The 18,150-nt window shown below is 45.5% G+C and overlaps 1 protein-coding gene across 2 annotated transcripts in view; it reads right to left on the minus strand.

The window, feature by feature from the left end:
* Window positions 1-18,150, minus strand: part of PLXNA2 (plexin A2) — a 312,269-nt gene that overhangs the window by 54,599 nt on the left and 239,520 nt on the right. For both annotated transcript variants that reach the window (XM_045013587.1, XM_045013588.1), the window contains 3 exons: window positions 13,206-13,357; window positions 7,962-8,079; window positions 2,244-2,380 (listed from right to left, as the gene is read on the minus strand). In XM_045013587.1, the coding sequence (XP_044869522.1) occupies window positions 2,244-2,380; window positions 7,962-8,079; window positions 13,206-13,357 (407 nt within the window). The remainder of the gene's footprint in view (window positions 1-2,243; window positions 2,381-7,961; window positions 8,080-13,205; window positions 13,358-18,150) is intronic.

An 18,150-nucleotide genomic window follows, 5' to 3' on the forward strand; every position in this document is an offset into this window, starting at 1 on the left:
ATTTGGTTTGGAACCTTGTCTCCCACTGTCTCTTACATCTTCCTTTTAGCACTTTCCTCCCATCTCCTCACTCTTCCAACTTGATCTATTTTAACAGAGAATACGTTCTTCACTGTGGGGGGATTTGCAGGGCCTGTGTGGGGAGTGGTGGGCAAGAGCAATAATTCTTTGCCAACTGTCGCTGCGACAACTTGATTCCGTGAAAAGGAGCCCTCTTTTCATTCCTTTCCTCCACTCATCGCTCACATTCTGGGAATGGCACTCCAGATAGTCACACAGCCAGCATTGTTCAGACAGCGCTCACTGCTCTTTCAGCTGCCTTTTATCTCCCACATCCCCGTGGACTTGCATTGGTGCAGTGGCTTTAGTATGCTGGAAATCAGAATTCACAGGGCCCTGCTTAGTCCTTCCATGAGATTCAAAGTGACGCATCACTGCTGGCAGAGTCACTCTGAGCTCCCTGTGATCAGTTAATTAGTTTTCTGTGCTATTATTATGTCGTCATGGTGAATCTACCCACTCTTCCAAGAGAAGGGAAGCTGTAATTAGAGGGAATCTCATTAGAAACTGCTTCATCTAATCAGGCCTTCATCTCCCTCACCTCTACAACAATTCGAGTTCATTGCCACAAAGCAGGCCAAGGACAATATAGACCACAGTGTGCCACTGCATGGCAAGATGGTGTAATTTATATACTGCTGTTTGCTGTGTTTAAGTTGCTGCTTGTCTGGTGTAATTAGAACATGCAGATAATTTAAAGCGTGGCAGGATTTTGCAGGTCAGTATCTGCAGGTGGCCTGAAAATAATCATGTAGTTAAAGGATTAGAGTATGAGGCTAATTCTGCCCTTGAATTCACACATGCCAGTTCCTCCGATTTCAAATGCAGCGTGTTTGGGTAGAAGAGGAACTGATGATAAATAAATGATAATGTTTGGCCCTTAGGGAGGAGCTCACTTGCACAGGATGATCTCAAAGAGTTTTATACCCCATGAAGTGTGGTGCTCTAGATAAGCAATAGTGTTATCCATTATAGAGATGGGGAAACCGAGGCACAGAGCAGGTGACTCTCCCAAGGTCAGGACAAATCAGCAAAACTGGGAACAGATGCCAACAGTCCTGATAAAAAGCTCCATTCTAAACACTCAGCCACAATCTCTCTGATATGTGCTGTCCAATATGGAAAGAGGTAGGTTATTGGACTATACTGCCTCTTGTTCTAATCTGGCCTGGCAGGAAGTAGGATATTGGATTAGAGTTTATATCTAAGGTCTATGGGGCAGGGACTGTCCCTTCCTATGTGTGATTGCACAATGGGGCACTGACCCTGACCAGGGCCTTTGGGTGAACAATTTGAATAATAATAAATAGACAGCATCCGAAGAAGTGGGTATTCACCCACGAAAGCTCATGCTGCAAAACGTCTGTTAGTCTACAAGGTGCCACAGGATTCTTTGCTGCTTCTACAAAACCAGACTAACATGGCTGCCCCTCTGATACTTAATAAATAGACAGACCCTTACTTTCTGCTGGTACAGTTGGAGGTGGAGTATTGCCCTAGATGGACCCTTGTGCTCCCTCAGTGGGCGCAGAAGGGACACATCCCCACTGCCTTCAAAGGAGCGGATGAGCTCCTTCATCAGGTGGCATCTGTGGGCAGTTGGCCCGATTTCATGACCCCAAACAGAACATTTTCCTGAAAGAGCAGATTCTTTCTCCATTGCCCCCTCTCTCGCCCTATAATCTTATACACTCAGCGTTGGACTGACTCTTCCTCCAGTGGGGTTAGTCAGGCTAATGCTGAGCACTTCTGAAAATCCTACCTGTGCTGTACAAGAGATATGAAAAGCATGTCCCGTTCCAGTGCAAACATATTCCATGTATGCTATGCAGTCATGTATGCAGCGCCTGCTGTCGTCGTATGGAATGTATAGTCTGTTTGGGCGGGATTACAGCTGCTCAGGACGGACTGGCTTGAGGACTATTAAAAGGGATTCTACAATTGCTGTGATGTTTGTTTGGGATTTTTGGAGGGGACATCATTTTAATATGCAAATCACGTAAGGGGATAAAATTAATATACATCGAATCAACTAATTGCAATGGCAGATTCAGCCGCTCTCATAGACAAGATGACATAATGGGATTAATGAGAGGACGGGAGTTTGCAGCTGGAATAGTTCAGAAGCTGCACCAGGGTGGGGTGAGGGGATCACAACACAGACACGCTCTGCCCCTTCTTACCCATAGAATTCGCAGGTCTGGTTTCCCAGGAACACAGACACGCTGCTGCCGGCACCCAGGTAGTGGCCACTGATGGTCACCATGGTCCCTCCAGACTCTGGGCCGCGGCTAGGGCTCAGGGAGCTCACTTCTGGATTCTTGAGAAGGAAAGGAAAGAAGAAGGTCACTGCTTTTGTCTGCTGGGATCAAGCCAGGATCAGATCATGCCTGAGGGAATATTGAGACACAGCAGAGAGAGTCTCCTTATTCTCAGTTCATAGGCCTGGTGCCACAGCCGCCCTGAGCAGCTGGGAGTAGCATATGCAGGGAAACTCACCTAAGCATTCACAACCCAATTCAGCTGCCAAATTCGAACAAGTCTCAACTGAGCATGTCCAAACTAGGATTTTTTTTTCCAAAGGCTTATAACTCAGCTAAATATGGGCGTTTTCCCCCCCACAGAGAAACAGCAAAAGGCAAACTCCTAACAGGGCAACCTTCCTGCCAAATGTCAAGTCTTTACTCCAGATGGTTACAATTTGGCAAAGTTATAATCAACAGAAAACAGAGGCTTATAATGGGAAGTGTTGGGCAACCTTAACTATATGCAGCACTATCAGCTCTGCCCATAATACGCATGAACCAATAACAAGAATATTGTGGTTGGAGGGTCTATCTCCCATCAGTGACAGGAGGAGTTATCTGGGCATCCCTGAGAGTTTACAGTCCTATATCCTCTTTGACATCACATCAGTGTTTCTATTGTAACAATGCCAGTTTTTATACTGCTTGCATCAGTGATGGCTACTTATTCCTTTCAAGAGAATCTGCAGAAAGCAGGTACTTTTTTGTTTTCAGTCAGTGGATATAACCAATTTTTTTTCACTAATGCTTCCACAATACCACTTTATGACTCATCTGCAAACTGGCAGCATCCCATCTCCAATCCCTGGGTACTACCTGCTTCATAGTAGAGAGTCAGCACATTGAGTCAGTGCTGTTTTCTCCATTGCTTTCAAACTGCAGCATATGCTTACAGGTATCAAAGGAACTGACAGGCTGGATTAGACCAGCAGTCCATCCAGGGAAGTATCCTGGCTCTGAAAATGGTTGGTAGTGGATGGTCCATAGGGAAGCACAAGGAACCTCAGAATGGACAAATATGGAATAACCTGCCAAGAGGGGAAGACACCTTCTCAAGCAATTCATGGTTGGCTTCTCTCTCTGACCCAATTTTTATCTTATCTGATGACAACACCAATGCAATATGATTTGAATACTAAAAACAACATGATGTTCATCAGTGGATTATAAATCTGAACCTTGGATACAGCAAAGAGAAGCAATTCAGAACTGAATGGACATGCCAGCACTTAAGCAATTATTTAAATTTCCAAATTCAGAGTGGCTTTCAGTTAAACTTCCACGGACAGTCCCAGAACTTAACTGAGCTAAAACTTGACTGGCAAATTAATACGGACCTGTAAGGATCCACTGTTCCATGCTGATACTAAGATCAACTTCCTAGAATAGTACAGTAATAGTAGAATTAATTTGTCACTGGCTGATAAGAATTTTAATTATTGTAATTTGGGAATTATTACTTCTAGATAAAGTAAGCACTTTGTGTTGAATTTGTTCTGTTAAGCTTTTTAAGAACTACCATAAAACCATCTTTATTTTACTTTCTGCAATTTCTCTGTTTTTATCTTTAAAATTCTCTTGCTTAATAAAGCTTAAATTTAAGAACTCCTGAGTGGGTGTACTTAACTATACAATCCCAAATTCATGAAAAATTACTTATCTGGTATGTGCTTTATATTCTAATTACTGTAATGTTCTCTCATTGTGGTCACTCTTCTACATATATGAACCCTTTATGAATCCTACCAAGCACCTGGCATCAGTAAATTGTGGCAAGGAGTTCCACAGCCTAGCTATGCATTATGTTAAAAAAAAATCCCTGTATCAGTTTTAAATGGGTCACCTTTTAATTGTTTTGGGTGTTGCCTTGTTCAAGCATTACAAGACAGGGTAAAAGGTTTCTTTGAAAATCCAGGAAGCTTCCAAGAGGTAGCACCCTGAACAGAGTGTAGGCTCTACCTTCAAAAGGTCCTTCTCTTAAACAAATGAAAGGGGGAAGAGCAGGTGCTAGGGACATTAAAAAAAAAATTCCTATAACCTCCCCCAGTCAAAATGCCACGGCAACCAAATAGGATTTCCTCATTTCTATCTTGTATGATTCTATGTAAATTATGGGAGATTTACAGATAGGTTCCACCTCTCCAGGTAAAATGGGCGTCACTAAATTGACAGCATAGATCCTGCAGCGTATCAGTCCCCTAACAAGCTCACTAAGGCATGAACCCTCTCAGAGTTGGAACAGAACTCTGTTTTAAGGTACCAATCAATTTTATTACTGTATTTAACGGAGTTTGTGGCTGTACTATGGGGTGGAAAAAAACCCAAATAACAAAAGGAAATTATTTGCTTGAAGGTTTCGATGCTTGAGAAAAAGAAATGATAATAAAAGAAGTGCTGGAAAAAAAGGGACAATGCAAGGAGCAATAATGCTCAGCATATGTTTAGCAGGTTGCTGCAAGGTATTACAACAAGATTAATTTTTGCAGTTACTTTCAGCTGGGCCCTGGTTAAAGACAAACCACAAGAGAGTTCCTTCTGTATGGCTAGGGAATTTTCCTTTAAAAACTGGCAATCTGAGAAAGACCAATAAGATGTCCATTGCCTGTTACACGGAAAATGGAATATTCAGGATAAGCCAAAGAACTGCTCAGGAGCAGGGATCTGCATGGCTAAGGAGAATGGGAAAGCGACACAGGGCTTTTCACTTCAAGGCTGCCAGATCATCCAGCTCAGGTCCCTGATACAGAATACTATCTGGTGGCAGTTAGTGGCCTGTGGGGAGGGTGTCAGCTCTATTCCCAGTGGGCTGGTGTCCACATCACAGCAACTACTGCCACACCTGGCAATACGCGAGACCTGTTGTTGGCAGTCACGGGAGAGAGGCCAAGGACTCCAGTGGGCAATGGAGACTGAACTTCCCTCTCAGCCTTAGAGCTTGTGCCTCTAGGTCGAGCCGCGCTGTTGGGAAAGGTTGTGTTGGTGCATCTCATGTTACAAGTGCCCTGAGCATATACACTAGGCTTAGCTGACCCGAGCTGAGAGCTTGGCTCCCTTCATTAGCAACTTATTCATACAAAATTTAATCGGGTAATGGGCAAACGTGTTGAAAGCCCGTCCCTATTCAGGAAAGGGCTTAAGCACAGGCTTAGATTTTAACATATGCTTAAGTGCTTTGCTGAACTGGAGACTTGAATTCAAGTTTCCCTATCTATAAAATGGAGGATTTTAAAATGTGCTTCTTTTGATAGACTGGACCCCTGATTTTATCATCACAACACTAAAGAAACGTCTTGTGTTTTTAAAGTTTGTAAACATGGACTGATGAGTTTTAATTAACATTTGTAAAGTGCTTTAAGACCCTCAGGTAACAGGTGCTACAGGAACGGAGCAGACTGCCCTCCTCCTCATTGCCTTCTCTGGTTACACTGATGTTCAGACTCTCTCCTTCAGCAGGCTGGCGGCACATTAATATTTTGCACCAGTGCAACGTCGTTGAATAAATAAAATCCCAGGGCAATGTAGTGCTCATAACACTGAGAGATGGCAGGAGCTGGCCTCATTTATCTATCAATTAGTTTACAAATTGTGGACAATTGGTAAGTGCTAGTATTTCGTTGCATGCACAGATTCCACTCAGCATAAAATCAATGTGGTTGGATAAAGTGCCCTGTGAAGGCAAAAATGGAGATACAAAAAACCCCAGCTGTGTCTCGTAAGTTTATGAATCAAAAGGCTGCTAATTAAATAAAGGAAAGACGCAATGATCACTCAACAAACGGAAATCCACTAGCCCAAAGAGTAGCTCTTGATTAAGTGCATGGATGGAATCGACACTGAATTAGCATCCTTAGAGAAAGTCATTCAATATCAGGGATGCAGAATTACTCCATTCCCAAGGTAGGTTGCAGGAGAAATTTAAATACGTAGAAACAGACAGTAAGTCAGATATATTTAGGATTCATGTGCGAATGATAAAAAATGGCTCGATCAGGCCTTCAGTATCTTAGTTTGACAAAGGTGATCCCTGGGTGGTCCCCGGGCAGTGATCAACGGCTTGATGTCTAATTGGTAGCCGGTATCAAGCGGAGCACCCCAGGGGTTGGTCCTGGGACCGATTCTGTTCAACATCTTTATTAATGATCTGGATGATGGGGTGGATTGCACCCTCAGCAAGTTTGCAGATGACACTAAGCTTGAGGGAGAGGTAGATATGTTGGAGGGTAGGGATAGGGTCCAGAGTGACCTAGACAAATTGGAGGATTGGGCCAAAAGAAATCTGATTAGGTTCAACAAGGACAAGTGCAGAGTCCTGCACTTAGGAGGAAAGAATTCCATATACCGCTACAGGCTGGCTAAGCAGCAGTTCTGCAGAAAAGGATCTCGGGATTACAGTGGGTGAGAAGATGGATATGAGTCAGCAGTGTGCCCTTGTTGCCAAGACGGCTAACGGCATATTGGGCTGCATTAGTAGGAGCACTGCCAGCAGATCGATGGAAGTGATTATTCCCCTTCTATTCAGCACTGGTGAGGCCACATCTGGAGTACTGTGTCCAGTTTTAGGCCCCCCACTACAGAAAGGATGTAGACAAATTGGAGAGAGTCCAGCGGAGGGCAATGAAAATAATCAGGGGGTTAGGGCACATGACTTATGAGGAGAGGCTGAGGAAACTGGGCTGGTTTAGTCTGCAGAAGAGAATAGTGAGGAGGGATTTGATAGCAGCCTTCAACTACCTGAAGGGAGGTTCCAAAGAGAATGGAGCTTGGCTGTTCTCAGTGGTGACAGACGACAGAACAAGGAGCAATGGTCTCAAGTTGCAGTGGTGGAGGTCTAGGTTGGATATTGGGAAACACTATTTCACTGGAATGGGTTATCTAGGGAGATGGTGGAATCTCCATCCTTAGAGGTTTTTAAGGCCTGGCTTTACAAAACCCTGGTTGGGATGATTTAGTTGGTGTAGGTCCTGCTTTGAGCAGGGAGTTGGACTAGATGACCTCCTGAGGTCTCTTCCAACCTTAATCTTCTATGATTCTGAATATGTACAGTGGAGAACAGCAAGAAGCAACACAACAGATTTATCCCAGTAAATTAAATACAAAAGTAACGTCTTCATTATTCTTCCCCTCCTGCGAAAGAGGAAAATTGTCAGCAACATGACACCAGTTCCATGGCAGGATAGTACCTAGCTACAAGATGAACTTACATTAACATAGTGCTTTTGCTCAGAAGATCTCAAGATACTTTACAAACAGGACCTAATTGAGCTCAACAATTCTGTGAAGCAGGTAAACAGTATCACCATTTAACATACATAGAAAATAAAACAGAAGTCTAGGGACATACACTTAGGCCAGTGGAAGCCACAGGGGCTCAGCACGGCTGAAAAAATCAGACCGCTTGATTAGGTGCTTGTACAACATCACAGAGACGAGTCAATGTTAGAGTCATAATTTGGACTCGGGACTTCCTGGCTTCCCATCTCACACCCAAGCCACAAGTCCATCGAAAGCACGCTCTCCTAGTATGTGTATCAGCCAAAATCAGAAAAGATGCTTTGGCTCGCCCATCCCTCCCACTGGTTTTTCCCAGGTACTCACCACAAACATGTACTGTTGTGAGGACGTGGCCATGAACTCCGGTTTGCACTCTCCGATGCAGAGGCGCACTGGACCGGAACTGATCCCTGGGAGCGCCTGCCCCATCTCACACACAATTCTGAAAATATAAAACCCACAAATGAGACCCTAGTAGGTGGACGCAGCAGTGACTTACTCAGCTGGATGGTTCCCTTTCTCCCTTTATTTTGACGTCTGCTGCTCTCCCCTTTCGAAGGAGCTAATTACTATTTTTCCCCCATGTAGTAATTTAACAAAAAAATCAAAATTAGACATAATTATTACAAGCTATAAACTCCAGAGCAATGCAGAGCACTAATGGCAAATATATTAGCCTGAAGCAAAGTGAGTGTGAAGTCCTCAGAGTAATGAATGAGTTCATTAAGGGAACAGCTTACATTGTGGGTTCCTGTTTAATCAGAAGTGGAGAGACCCATTAGGAGATGACAGACACAGGCCTTTGCGTAGAAGGTAAGTTTACTCCTTATACTGATGAAAGAAGGTTAGGGTACAGTACTCTTCATCTAGTCCAGATCAGTACCTGAGGATGGGCTCTCAGGCAGGGAAGGGGTAAAAAATCATGGCATTTAGAATGTGAACATGAGATACTCAATAGAAACATAATGGATCAGGAGGGCAGCTCAGGATGGCGGGTGGGGAGAGAGGCAGGAAAGAAAGTGTGGCAAGGCCCCTTCTGTGTCGCTGGACTTAGAGCTCCCTCCTCTGGCAGGACAGGGTCTGGGGTAAATCAGCCCCACTCTGGAGCGTGCCCGTCTTTCCTCTTTGGGGTTTGTTTCTCAGCGCCTTCCCGGTAGGCATTGTGGCAGGCCTGAGGAGTGCTCCTCTGCCAAACAAAGGGAAACAAGTCTATAACACACCGAAACAAAAGGGGAATACCTTTCCCTGGCCCCCTCACTGGGGCAGATGCTGTCCTGCCACTGGTCCCGGGGTGTCAGTCCTTCCCCTAAACAGGCACTGGGTTTGGGGGGGGGGGTCTCCCCTCTGGGGAGGAGCGCAGGCTCTCACGCTGGAGAAGCCTATCTCCTTGCTGCCGCCAGCCTTACTGCAGTTTGTCCCCACTCCCCAGGAGAGAGGTTTTAACAGGTTTCAGGCAGCCCTTAATTGGAGTCAGGTGTCCCTAATTGACCTGAAGAAACCCCTTCCCAGCTTGTAGGAAAAAGGGCCTTTAGCGTTCTTGGTCTGTCTGTCTGTTTCCCCAGACCCTCCTGCAGCCGTCCGGCCTGACGTTGTCACAAAAGGAAGAGTTTGATCCTGCCCTTGGTTGCATGACACAAATCTCCCTGGGTCACATGCAATACCTGATTTCACCAGGACAGTGGCAATGGGTAACATGTACTGGAAACAAGAACCAAATCATTATTTGTCACACCAGCAGATTCAATAGGCAGCGAGCCAAGGTTTTGAAAGCGACCACAGCCAGCATGGATCCTCAGCAATGCCTCAAAAGGGATGCTGCCGGGAGTCATTCCCACTGTGGTGTTAGAAACACAAAACACCAGAGCAGTTTGCTAAAGCCTGGTAACCAGAGAGACTAAAAGTGAACAGCCTAGTCTCACTGACCACATGGATGGGAGTGAGAAAGGTGAACAAAGAGGATCAACTGTGAAAAGCACATTAAGCACTAGGTAGCTAAGTGGATGGTAAATGGCATGGGATAGATAAATATATTATATAATGGATAACTTTGCTGTAGTAACTAACTGGTCCCTGGTGGTCAGTCCCAGTGGAAAGGCCAAGGGCGGATGGTGCATAGATACTGAACTCCCTACCAGAGGAAGGCTGAAGATATATTGGCCAGGAGATTGTGGGGAAAGCTTGTACTACCACTGCTTGTACTTAGATAAACAGAAGGCTTCAGTCTCTGGAGCGCTCATTTGAGCAGCTCTCACCCGTGCTAGACTCACGAGCGAATAAAAAGGTTTTAAAGAAACAAGAAATCTGTAGACAAAACGCTCAGCTGATGCTAGGAGGCTTAACAAAATACAAACACGCTAGCAAAGAGCCTTAATGCGAAAGCCGTTATCACTACACATCAAAATGGGTTTCCTATAGAGACGCTGCCTTTGGAGAACAGAGGCTGAAGTGTCTCCGCTGTGTGCCTAAATTTGCCACGCTTTGCTCTCTCTTCCCCTTTCTACTTGACAGAACTTTCTCCCCGGAGCATCGTTTTGCTGCTGCTTCTCCATGAAGGCAGGAGCAGCAAGAAGAGAGTGCTGTGGTTCTGGCACTCTGTGGGCAATGGGGAATCATGACAGGCTGAGAAAGCGCTGCGTCCCTGTCTCAGACAGGGCAGGGGCAAGGTGGTTGTGACTGGGAGATTGCTTCTCAGTGTTGCTGCAATCTTGAGAGAGAGAGAGAGAGAGAGGATAGTCATTATTCCCTCCACCAGATGGGCAGCCAAAACCCAGGAACTAGTTGCAGAGGCCACAAAGAAAGGGTGGTGGGATCCAGGTTTTATTCCAAACAGGGGGACGGGGACACCAGTGCTGGATTTCAGCAAACTCAAGAAAAGATCAAATGACCAAATATTAGCCAGTAACGTGGACCTTTTCATTGCTCAGCTGCCCAAATAATACTTTTGAGTAGCCCCAGAACAAGTAACAGGGCACATGTCACTGCATACACCATCAAGCACGTTGGGAATGAGGAATGATTCCTAATCCAGGCCAAAATCCCAGCAGGTACCCTCCTACAAAACGATGCACTCGACAGAGCTGTAGGGTGCTGATTACTGGGCTAAGTGGCCCTTTAACCAACATTAACCTAATTGCCAGCTGATAGATTGCATGGCTGGAACATATGGCGAGTCATTACAGTCTTGGAATTCAGTCTGCCCACACAACCCTTCAGAGGGTCCTTTTATCCGGATTCATCTTTAAAAGGCAGCTCTCATGCTAACACTTGCTGTTATCTGCCCAGGATAAACGTTTTAATGATGTTAAACTTTGAAAGCTTAAGAGCTGTAATTAGAATTGTCATTATAAAAATCAGGGTTTCATACCATCAAAGGAGGTTAGTTTTATAATCTCCCATCCCTGAATTCAAAAATAAAATACTACAGTTTTATAGCATAATAGACAGAAATCACTATGTCTTACAATGGTATTAGTGCACTGCTTTGAGTCATTGATATAATAAAATAATAATACTACTTTGCACTTCGGTAGCATCTTTCAACCAGTGATCTGAAAACACTTTACAAACCCGAATGCTATGTCTACACTCAAAGCTAGGGGTGTGAATGTGCTGCTCACGTACACACACTTGTGCTAGCGCTCATCGAGCTAGTGCGAGTACAAAAAAGCAGCGTAGCCAGGGTAGCTCTGGTCGTGGTGGCACGACTGAGCTGTGCTAAGTACAAACCCGCCTGAAACCGTGGATAGACACTTGGCATGGTTCAGCCAATGCTCCAAGGCTGCCTCCCATGCTACCGCAGCCAAACTGATATTGATACTCGCATTAGCTTAATGAGAATGAGCGTATGTGTACATGAACAGCGGCATCCCACCCCGAGTTTGAAGTGTAGATGTAACCTAAGCTGCTCACAGTCCCCTGCAGTAAGAACAGTAGATAATGCTGTTATCCTTATTTTAGAGATGCGGAAACTGAGGTACAGAGCGATTAAAATAACTGGCCTAAACTGACACAGCAAATGAAGGGAAGACCTTGGAATAGAACTAAAAAATCCGGATGTGCAGTCTCCTGCTCTAACCACTGGACTATATTATTTAAAATAAGGGATCTTCCCAGCCTGAAATCTCTTCTCCCTACCTCCTGGAGTGACCAAAACCCCCATTTCAGTTTACAGTACCAGCATTGCTGACCTGAGCAGCAGGTAACTGAGATGGACTTAGACTTCACTCAGTGTTTACTAGCGAACAGTCAGGGGAATATGATCACGGCTAAGCCTGACTATCCAAAGGGGAACTCAAGCTGAATGTAATCCACCAGAGCTCCAGAGCTCACCAGAGCACTTCTCCTTTGCCCTGGCCTTACAGACAAGTTTATCTTGCTGAGCAGTTCGCTATCCTTTCTGCAAAATCTATATTTAGTCCATGTGAAAGGAATCGAGTCCCCAGGAATAATGTACTTTAGCTACAGACAGCACAGAAACAGCTCAGGTAGTGGCTGGGTCACCTCCAGGCATGAAAGGGGAGCTCGGTCTTCATGGCCTCTCTCCTGGGACTGACAGAAAGGGGTGAATTAAAGCCAACTGCTTTTAGTGACAGACACGTCCTCTGCTTTGGGAACTAGACTGAGACCCACCAAACTCCTTTCACTCAAGCCATCAAAGAACAACCACTTTCAGCGGCTACAGACCCTGGGACAGATCCATTCTCAGTCCCTTGGGTTTCTCCTCTCTCTCTCCGACTTGCTCCGAAAGTGCGGCACTGTATCTGTATTGGCTGCTAGAGCACCTTGCCAGTGCAGCAAAGACTACTTAGTAAAAGAAGTTGCTTAACATATTCCATCTTGCGCACTCTGCATGAATGCATCCCCTAATCTCGTAGGCATATCGGCACCTTGGCTAAAATAAAATAGAACTTCCACAAAAAAAACCCAACCTGAAACGGGGACATGTGTCACTTTGGGAGGTTTAATTTGCCTGTCCTCTGTTACACGCCTATTTTCTAATTTTCGGCTGACATTTTTCTCAGTGAAATAAATGAATTGACTCCAGTGGAGGCCTATTCGGATTAAACTGCTGTCACCGCCTCACACACCTAACAAATGGTTGCCTGCAGCCAGCAGCGCGGGATGCATTCCAACCGGAGGGGGGGAGAGGTGGAAAAGCGGAGGGTAAACAGCAAGGTGCTCATCAGAAAAGTTGCTTAGCAAAGCAGGAGCCATGGTGCAGAAGGAAACAAAATGCTTAATAAACCTTTAAAAGGGCCGGTTAATCCCTGGGATGAAATCCAAGTGCGTGATCCTTAGCTGATGTAAACTGGCCCAGCACCATTTAAGTCAGGGGAGCTACATCAGTTTACAGCCACTGAGGATCTGGCCCGCAAGGCACTGCCGCAGTTCTGCAGAGCAGGGAGGAGAGAGGCAGGCAGTGACTGGAGCACGTCTCTGACTCACGAGCTGACTGTGCTTTTGTTTTCATCACGAAGAACAGGCCTTCTGAAGGGCTGCGAGATCGGGTCGCCAGGAAACCAGAGGCACCCACTAGTGAACTCTAAGAGCCGGGCCGAGTGCACTTACTGCTCTGCGATGACGTACTGCTCCTGCAGGGGAGTGCACTGCACCCCCGCCACCTGCACGTTGTGGGCAATCTCGGAGAAATCCAGCCCCAGGTTCACGCCATGGATCGTCACCCGCGTCCCTCCTTCTGGGGGCCCTGACACCGTCAGGATCTGGAGAGGAAACAAAATACAGCATCTGCATTACTATCGCCTCCTGGCAGGTGCCTTGCGCCTGCTCATGTCCTGGCACTTCCTTTGTACCAGGTCTGGAGGGATCCCTCCAAGGGCTGGCAGCTGTAACCAACCGACTGGCAGCCTATTAATGCTGCAGACAGGAGGGGAGATTATCTTGCCAACTTCAGGGCTCTAGCCTGGGACTCGCACAATCCCAGTTCAACTTCTCCTCACCGTTTCCCACCAGCAGGGGCTGAAGAGATGCAGCGTGGTAGGAAAGAGCTAACCCATTGTCCTTCCTCACAGCGACTCTGCTCCTGCAGCAATAGGGGTGCTGTGGGCCTGCGTGCAGGTAAGTCAGCACAGCTGCGTGCACAGCCCCTTGGCGTGATCCCACAGCACTGACCTGCCGTTGACTTACTGTGCACACAGGCACCATTAGGGGCTGCCATTTGCCTCGTCAGCCCATTGTGGGAGTAATGCCAATTAATTCATCAACACAGGGAGATAATGGGGAAATGACCCGGGGATCCTCTCAGACCCATTCAGCTTTGCAGATGGAACTTGTTTACAGCACAGTGGTTCATTCACACAAACACCTTGGCTTTACCACGTCAGGACCTAGGAGAGTCTTTGGGTGGTTTCCCCACAAAGCCCAGTGCTTCCTTCACCTGTTTTGCTGTATAATGAATTTTATCGCGCAAGCTGAACACAAGCACCGAACACTGCAACCTACACCATTTCCACCTGGCTCCTCGGGGCGGCCAGAGACTCCCATCCTCATCCCCAGTCCAGCATACCTCTCTCACTTCCATGCCCCGTATCACGCCCAGACATCTCGCAGTAGTCATGGGAGCCAGTGTCTCCGCCTACTGTGCCGGAACCGAAGATGGCCAGAGTGCTGCAGCTAGCAGAGGGCTGAACAATATTAGCAGCAGAAATGTCTGCTAGAAAGATAGGATCAGCTCCCTTTTTATAGACTTATATATAAGATCATAACCTTAAAGAAGTGGGCTGCTGCTATGGAGAACTTCATTACGTTCTGCCTTGGACGGTCTCTGAATTTTAATACCAGATTTTATTAGTGAGTGAGGCAACGAGAAGCACTTCAAACAACTCTTTGAAATGCTAAAGGCTGAGGAGTACATTCTAAAGATGTCCATTTATAGCGTACCTCAATCACGATTGCCTCCGTTCCAATTGCAAAAGGATTTCATTAAAGATCACTCCCCCTCCCCAGCCAGTGGCCTGCAATAGGATAGTGAGAGGCCATAGGATTGGGACCCAAGAGTCCTCGGTTCTATTCCTGGCTTTTCCACTGGCTTGCTGTGAGGCCTTGGGAAAGTCTCTGTGCCTCAGGTCTTTGTCTGTAAAATGGGGATAAGGATAGAGACTCTCCATTTGTGAAGCACTTTGAGACGGATGGTGAAATTGCTAGCTAAGAGCAAAGGATTATTATTAACGCAAGATTGACTTAATCCCCAGCCTTCGGTTACCAGCTCCAGCTTTCTGACCCTCCCACCATCCTACCCAACTTTTCTGACCGGCTGCCCACTTCCCGCAGGAGCTCAGAACAGCTTCGTAGGTGGGATCTGCATTGTAAGTACACGGAAGGAGATGAAATGTAACACATGAATGCTGATAATCATTCATGTTGGCAAATACAGAATATTCCACTGTTTCAGTAGCCCATCAAAGCAGCTCTCATTAGAACCCCTGCATATCATGTTCTATTACATCCCCTGGCTACGGATTTAATTGGCATGTGCCCCACCCCGTGACCTCTATGGATGATCCCTTTTTAAACCCCTCCACTTACCTAACATTGGCCTCCTCACATATCCACTACCAGCAGTGCAGGAGCCTTCTTCGCTGCAGCGTCTGCTGCTTGGAATAGCCTCCCTGATCTTTCTACCTCATTTTTCTGTTTCCCGTCTCCTTTCAAATCTCAGCTGAAATTACTTTTTTTCTCCCTCACTTATGCTTAATTTCTCTCCCTTCACCTCTGCTCCTATTTATTATTAACTCTGAAACTGTATTATTTAATTTGGCAAAATGTTCTGGGTTGCAACTTGCTATATAGACCATACGATATACAGCTGCATTGTATTTTAAAATACCTCTCTCTGCACTGCCTATGCCTCAATTTCTCTCTCTCTGCACTCTGGGTTTTATGACTGAAGGCTTTAATTTATTCACTATACTGTGTCTGTTGCACCGCCGCTTTCTGCAACTCATACCACGTAGCATGTCTTGTACCACTTAGCTCTGCAAAGCACTGTGTTCCCAAAGAAGACACTATACAAAAATCAAGTTGTATTGTATTATATTGAACATTGAAAGCCTGGGCTGCTAATGTTTACACTGCTAGTTACACAGAACCAGAACACAGTTCTTGACAGTTTACTTTCCTTATGACTGTAAATTAGTTTAAACCCTATTTATTGCAGTATTTACACTACAGGATGTGTTGACTTATCACACATCCAAAAAACACCCCCGTGGCTTGCCATTTTCTGACCCAACTGCAACCGACAAAACCAGACTGTGTTGCCAAACAAAACATTTTTTTTTTAATTTTGATAATGTCCTGACCTGGAAAATGCCCGAACCAGAATTCCATTCGACCTAGATTTTAGGGGCCTCTAATTGAACAGTTTTGAAATAACTGTGCCAAAGAGCAGCCCCAGGGTTAGGACAGATGCATTCAATTAATTACAGCTGGGGAGATTCAGTCAAACCCACAGAAAGGAGCAAAGTCTTAGAGGTCCAGTTGTGCAGAACTTCAGTGACCTCCTCTGAGCAGAACTGGACCTTCCTGTGCACTGCACGACACAGTTGGACTTTGGGTTATTTTTGACATACCATGTTCAGACCCTATGCTTATGCGGATGCACAACCCAATTATACACAGCAAGTCTGACCCGAGGCTGCTGCTGACATCACAGTCTCTCTCGAATTTCAGCAACAGCCAACACTTGGAGGATGCATGAACTGGAGACAGGAGATTCTTGTTAAGAATAATCTCATTTTCTCTTCTGAGATGCAGGAGGAAACAGTCCCCATGTAACAAGACCATCTCATTCTATTTAATACCTCTTCCCATGTGTCTACATTGTTACACTGTGCTCATCACCATGGTATTTTAGTTATCTCTTACTAAGTTAAATCCTGACTGTCTCTAGAACATCTGTTATCAATTAAAACTGGGATTAGGAGTTAGCACTCCTGGGTTCTGTTCCCAGCTCTGCAACTACCTCATTGTGTGGCCTGAGCAAGTCACTTCCCCGCTCTCTGTCTCAGTTTCCCCATCTATAAAATGGGACATTGATGCTGCTCCTTTCGTGCAAAGCATACTGAGACTATTAGGTGAAAGTATAATTTTTTTGCATTTGCACAGATCCTATCTTCATAAAAGGGCAGGAATATAACCAAAGTGACAGGAGAGATGACATTATAAAGCCTCGGGTAGCTTCACCAGTGCAAACTCCTACTGTACACAGGCAAAGCCACTGTTCGCACTAGTGCTGCTTACTCCAGCTTGGAACCAGGGTAAGCTGTAGCAAAGCAAATCACCGCTTACCCTGTTTGCACTGGTGTGGTGACACGGCGTGTGGAATCAGGGCAAACCCTCAGTGCCGGTGAGTGCGTTCTGCACTGCCCAACCTTCTCCTGGGCAGTTCAGCTATTAGGGGTCCATTACCCCTGTAAGGGGTCAATATTCAAGTTTACTATTTTAAATGGCGTTATCAAGCAGTTCATTTTAAAACACAACAGTGGATTAGTTTATAATAAAAAAAAAAGATGATGTAACTACACAGAGAGAGCGCTTAAGTGAGAACAAGCATAAGGTATTAAAGTCAGAAATGGTTACAAAAGAAATAAAGATAAAACATTTCTGGTAGCGAAAACTTAACAAGCTAGACTTGGTTCAAGGTAAAATCCTTACCACAGATCGCAGCAACAGGGCTGACCAAATTCTCAGGTCAGGAACTCCCCCAAGTCAGAGGGCTGGTTCCTTTGTCATATTAAGTGAAAGGGAGATGGGGAGAGAAAGCTCAGGGTGTTTTTGCCCCTCGCTTTTACAGTCCAATCACCCTCCGAATTGCATTTTCCTGAGGGTTACCCCTGATAAAGTGCCTTCCAGCTGTGAGGACAGAGACATGGAATTTTATGGTGAAAGAAGTTCCATGTTGTTTGCTAAAATGCAGATCGACCTGTTCCTGCCCCACTTTGTTGCCAAAGAGTGGCCAGTTGACCACTGGCTGCCAATTAACTTTGATGACACCCTGGTTCACCCCGTTCGCAGACTTGTCTGGTAAACACACATTAGTCATCATTTCAGCTTATGTTCTTCACTCTTAATACAAATTTCGTATATACATTACACAAGAATATTGATGATCAACGTGTTATTAGTTTTTAAATGATACCTCACAAGGTATATTGTGCACAAAGATTACAATAATGTGTAGGGTGTGAATACAGGGGTGCTCTGGGTCACAGATAGGTATTACTGCACCTATTTTATAGACAGGGAACTGACACGGAGAGCAGAAGTGACTTATCTAGGGTCACCCCACAAACCAGTGGCAGAGCCAGGACAAGAACCCAGAAGTTGTGACTCTCAGTCACCCCTACGCTAACCATCAGACCCCATTCCCCTCTCAAAGCAGGGAACAGAACCCAGGAATCCTGATTCCCAGCCCTCCCGTCCTTACCTATCATTAGAAAATGTTCCCTCCCCTAAGGTAGGATCCAGTTTCTTTAGCATCATTAATGTTTCCTGT

The sequence above is a fragment of the Mauremys mutica genome, chromosome 4 (genome assembly GCF_020497125.1).
Source record: "Mauremys mutica isolate MM-2020 ecotype Southern chromosome 4, ASM2049712v1, whole genome shotgun sequence".
NCBI lineage: Eukaryota > Metazoa > Chordata > Testudines > Geoemydidae > Mauremys > Mauremys mutica.